The sequence below is a fragment of the Musa acuminata genome, unplaced genomic scaffold (assembly GCF_036884655.1).
Source record: "Musa acuminata AAA Group cultivar baxijiao unplaced genomic scaffold, Cavendish_Baxijiao_AAA HiC_scaffold_686, whole genome shotgun sequence".
Classification (NCBI taxonomy): Eukaryota; Viridiplantae; Streptophyta; class Magnoliopsida; order Zingiberales; family Musaceae; genus Musa; species Musa acuminata.
Genome location: NW_027020922.1, coordinates 1 through 4,602, shown reverse-complemented (window position 1 = coordinate 4,602; position 4,602 = coordinate 1). Strand labels below are relative to the sequence as shown.

Here is a 4,602-nt window from a genome sequence, read left to right as displayed (position 1 = left end):
AAAAATAATATTATTAAATAATAATATGTTAATCATATTACGAAAATAAATTAAATTACTAATTTAGTTTTATTTTTATATATTCATATTTCATATTGAAAATATGAATATTGAAATATTGATTTGAATGATTGATCAATTTGTTTTGTCGGCCAATTTTTATTTACACATGTGACTCGTATGATCATGATTTTTGAAACGGAAATCAAAGTCTCTTGGCTTTTTCTCATGAACAGATTTAGAAATATATTGATTCTTAAAATTTTAATAAACCACTGCTTCGTCTGGTGTCTATAATATAAATACTAATTTTCTACCAGATTGAAAATTTTTGATGTTAAAATCTGGAATTTATAGATCCAATGTCACATTCAGTAAAAATTTATGATACATGTATAGGGTGTACTCAATGTGTACGAGCCTGCCCCACAGACGTATTGGAAATGATACCTTGGGACGGATGTAAAGCTAAGCAAATTGCTTCCGCACCAAGAACCGAGGACTGTGTGGGTTGTAAGAGATGTGAATCCGCCTGCCCCACGGATTTTTTGAGTGTCCGTGTTTATTTATCATATGAAACAACTCGCAGCATGGGTCTAGGTTATTGATACGTTACAAAAAAATCCACTTGAATCAATTGATTCCTCTTTACCGACAAAAGCCCGTACTCGAGAAAATATATTATTCTATTCCGAGCACGGGTTTTTCTGGTCAAACGTATCTTGTCTTTATCACGAGTTATTTTCCTTGGTTAACAATACTTGTTGTTTTGCCGATATCCGTCGGTTCTTCCATTTTCTTTCTTCCTCATAAAGGAAATAAGATGTTTAGGTGGTATGCTATATGTATATGCTCGTTGGAACTCCTTCTAACAACCTATGTTTTCTGTTATCATTTCCAATTGGACGATCCATTAACCCAATTGGAGGAAGATTTAAAATGGATAGATGTTTTTGATTTTCACTGGAGACTGGGAATCGATGGGCTTTCCATAGGACCTATTTTACTGACAGGATTTATCACCACTTTAGCTACCTTAGCGGCTTGGCCAGTTACTCGAAATTCGCGATTGTTCTATTTTCTCATGTTAGCAATGTACAGCGGTCAAATAGGATTATTTTCTTCTAGAGACCTTTTACTTTTTTTCATGCTGTGGGAGTTAGAATTAATTCCTGTTTATTTACTTTTATCCATGTGGGGGGGAAAGAAACGTCTCTACTCGGCCACAAAGTTTATTTTGTACACTGCGGGGGGCTCCATTTTTCTCTTAATAGGAGTTCTAGGTATGGGTTTATATGGCCCTAATGAACCCACATTAGATTTTTCAAAATTAACTAATCAATCATATCCTGTGGCATTGGAAATAATATTATATTTTGGATTCCTTATTGCTTATGCTGTCAAATCGCCGATTATACCCCTACATACGTGGTTACCAGATACCCATGGAGAAGCACATTACAGTACATGTATGCTTCTAGCTGGAATCTTATTAAAAATGGGCGCATATGGACTTATTCGGATCAATATGGAATTATTACCCCACGCTCATTCTATATTTTCTCCCTGGTTGGTAATAGTGGGAACGATTCAAATAATCTATGCAGCTTCAACCTCTCTCGGTCAACGGAATTTAAAAAAAAGAATAGCCTATTCCTCTGTATCTCACATGGGTTTCACAATTATAGGAATTGGTTCTATAACCGGAATGGGACTCAACGGTGCCATTTTACAAATACTCTCTCATGGATTTATTGGTGCTGCGCTTTTTTTCTTGGCAGGAACGAGTTGTGATAGAATACGTCTTGTTTATCTCGACGAAATGGGGGGGGTATCGATCCCAATGCCAAAACTATTTACCATGTTCAGTAGTTTTTCGATGGCTTCTCTTGCATTGCCAGGAATGAGTGGTTTTGTTGCGGAATTATTAGTATTTTTTGGAATAATTACTAGTCCAAAATACCTTTTAATGCCAAAAATGCTAATTACTTTTGTAATGGCAATTGGAATGATATTAACTCCTATTTATTTATTATCTATGTTACGTCAGATGTTCTATGGATACAAGCTATTCAATGTTCCAAACTCTAATTTTGCGGATTCTGGACCACGAGAACTATTTGTTTCAATCTGTATCTTTCTACCCGTAATAGGTATTGGTATTTATCCGGATTTCGTTCTCTCGCTATCAGTTGACAGGGTGCAAGCTATCCTATCTAATTACTTTCATCGATAGTCTTTCATTAATAATACGGAAATATAATTTTTGTCTTTGATTTTAAGATTTTTAAAATCGTTCGCTGTACAATGCAAAAGAATAAAGTGAATTAGAATTGTAATGAGATGCATTTTGAGTTTTTGAGAACCGTTTTGAATAAGGAATGATTCAAACGGTTCTCAAAAACTCGCACAAACAAGAAGCTTTTTATATATATATGGGATGATGTTCTTATGTATTCTTTATGTAGTTTATTCAATTATTTATCTGTGTAGTTTATTCAAGTAGATGTTAATGTGAATGAACCATAACTATGTAGACCTATTCCTAATAGATTGATTCCAAAATAACATACCCAAATTATAAGAAATCCTATAGAAGCCACAAGTGCCGAATTCATACTTTGCAAACTTTGATTTGTTCTACTTCTAATATGTATTCTAGTTCTAGTATGTAAATAAATCGCGAATATGGTCCAAGTAATAAAAGCCCAAGTTTCTTTGGGGTCCCAATTCCAATAAGATCCCCATGCCTCATTAGCCCATACTGCTCCACAAAGAATGCCTATGGTTAAAAAGGTAAATCCTAAACTAATGACACGATAACTCCAATAATCCAAACGTTGAGTCAATTGATATTTATAATAATTTCGAAATGAAAGAAAAGAAGTGTTTTTAAAAACACTTCTTTTTTCATTCAAATATTGAATCTCACCAAAGAAAAATGGTTTAATTAAGAAATTATTACCTTTACAAAAAATATCGATGTTTTTTCGAAATGTAATGACTAGAAGAGCGACTGATAATAGTGATCCGCATAAAAGAGCTGCATAGCTTAATAACATCATACTTACGTGCATCATTAACCACTGAGATTGTAGAGCAGGTACTAATATTGCGGATTGATGCATTTCAGTTAAAAAACCCGACGTGGCAAAGCCTTGTGTAAAAATGGTACTTGGTGCGGTTATTGTGCTTAAATCATTTTTATGGTTCCCCATCTTGGAAATCATATGAATAATGGAGAAACTGCACGAAAGGAAGATTAATGACTCGTATAAATTACTTAACGGAAAATGTCCTGAAGAAATCCAACGAGAAACTAATAATCCTGTTATAGAGAAAAAAGTGGCTATCATCCCTTTTTCCAATGAATCACGCAATCCTACGATTTCGCGGACTAATAAGATCATTAAATGAATCGTAATCACAATTGAAATTATCGAAAAAGAGATATGAGTTAATATATGTTCTAAAGTTGTAAATATCATAAAAAGGGGTCCCATTAGAGAATTTAAATCGAGAATTGAATACATTATAGGATCCATTGTGTCTCTTTTAGAGGATTTATTTTCTAGGATTTCAAGGATGCCGCCACTCGGACTCGAACCGAGATGCTCTAGCACTGCTTCCTAAGAGCAGCGTGTCTACCAATTTCACCATGGCGGCTTACTTGAAATAATAATAGTCAATTCATGTTGAATCGTCGAGAATCAAGGATTCAATATAGTTTAGTAAACATTAGAATCGATAAATCAAAATTCATTTAAATTCCTATTTGAATCTCTATTCAAAAAAAGAATCTTTAGTTGGGATCATTGTAAGTTTAGTTTTAATAATAAAGTAAGTTTAGTTTTAGTAAGTTTAGTTTTAATAATAAACTTTCGCGTACTAGAAACTAAGTTCTTCCAAAACAGTTAGAACTCAATAGTTTTGTTGTCTGTCGAGGTATAGAACTAAGAATTGTTCATTTTCTATTTTTTGATTCGTTTTTTATTTATCCGATTTGATTTCATAGATTCAAACAAAATGAAAAAAAAAATATTTTTTTTTTCAATGAAGAAGATTAAATAACCAGGATTTCATATGTATAACAATTTCATCACTAAATCAAAAGAATTTGAAATTTTCTAACGATTTCGACACCTTAGTATCATTCCTTAGTATCATTAGAGTATTAATACTCTTCATATTATATATAATGGTCTCTTCATTATATATATAATGCATAATGGTAAGATTTACCAAACTAATTAGGTTTTTGTTAGGCATATAAGAAACAAAAGAATTTTCATTTCTATCGTAATCATACTCTACTTTTCACAATAGAAAAATATTTTTCTATTGTGAAAAAAGTAGATAGAAAAAATATTCAGAATTCGATATACATACCTTTATTCTACATACCACATCTACATACTACAACAGCTAGTTCTAACTCATATTGATATTGAGGAGTTCAATACATTAATTAATGTGAATCGTTCATCTTAAAAAATTCGAAGTTCTTCGGGTATGTCAATTCCGATTATTCCAAGACTTTATTATTTGTTTGTTGCACAAAAAAACTTTTTGAACGTCCGGTGGAAACCGATTTCGCTAAGG

The 4,602-nt window shown here is 32.5% G+C and overlaps 1 protein-coding gene across 1 annotated transcript; it reads left to right on the top strand.

Moving 5' to 3' along the window:
• Positions 1-2,942, top strand: LOC135663190 (NAD(P)H-quinone oxidoreductase chain 4, chloroplastic). Its single transcript, XM_065176772.1, has one exon. It carries the CDS (start codon positions 824-826, stop codon positions 2,234-2,236), a length of 1,413 nt encoding a protein of 470 aa, XP_065032844.1. The 5' UTR covers positions 1-823; the 3' UTR covers positions 2,237-2,942.
• Positions 2,943-4,602: the final 1,660 nt, after the last annotated feature.

Coding starts and splice junctions, on each gene's coding strand:
- LOC135663190 (XM_065176772.1), top strand. CDS start 824: ATGTTTAGGTGGTATGCTATATGTATATGCTCGTTGGAACTCCTTCTA.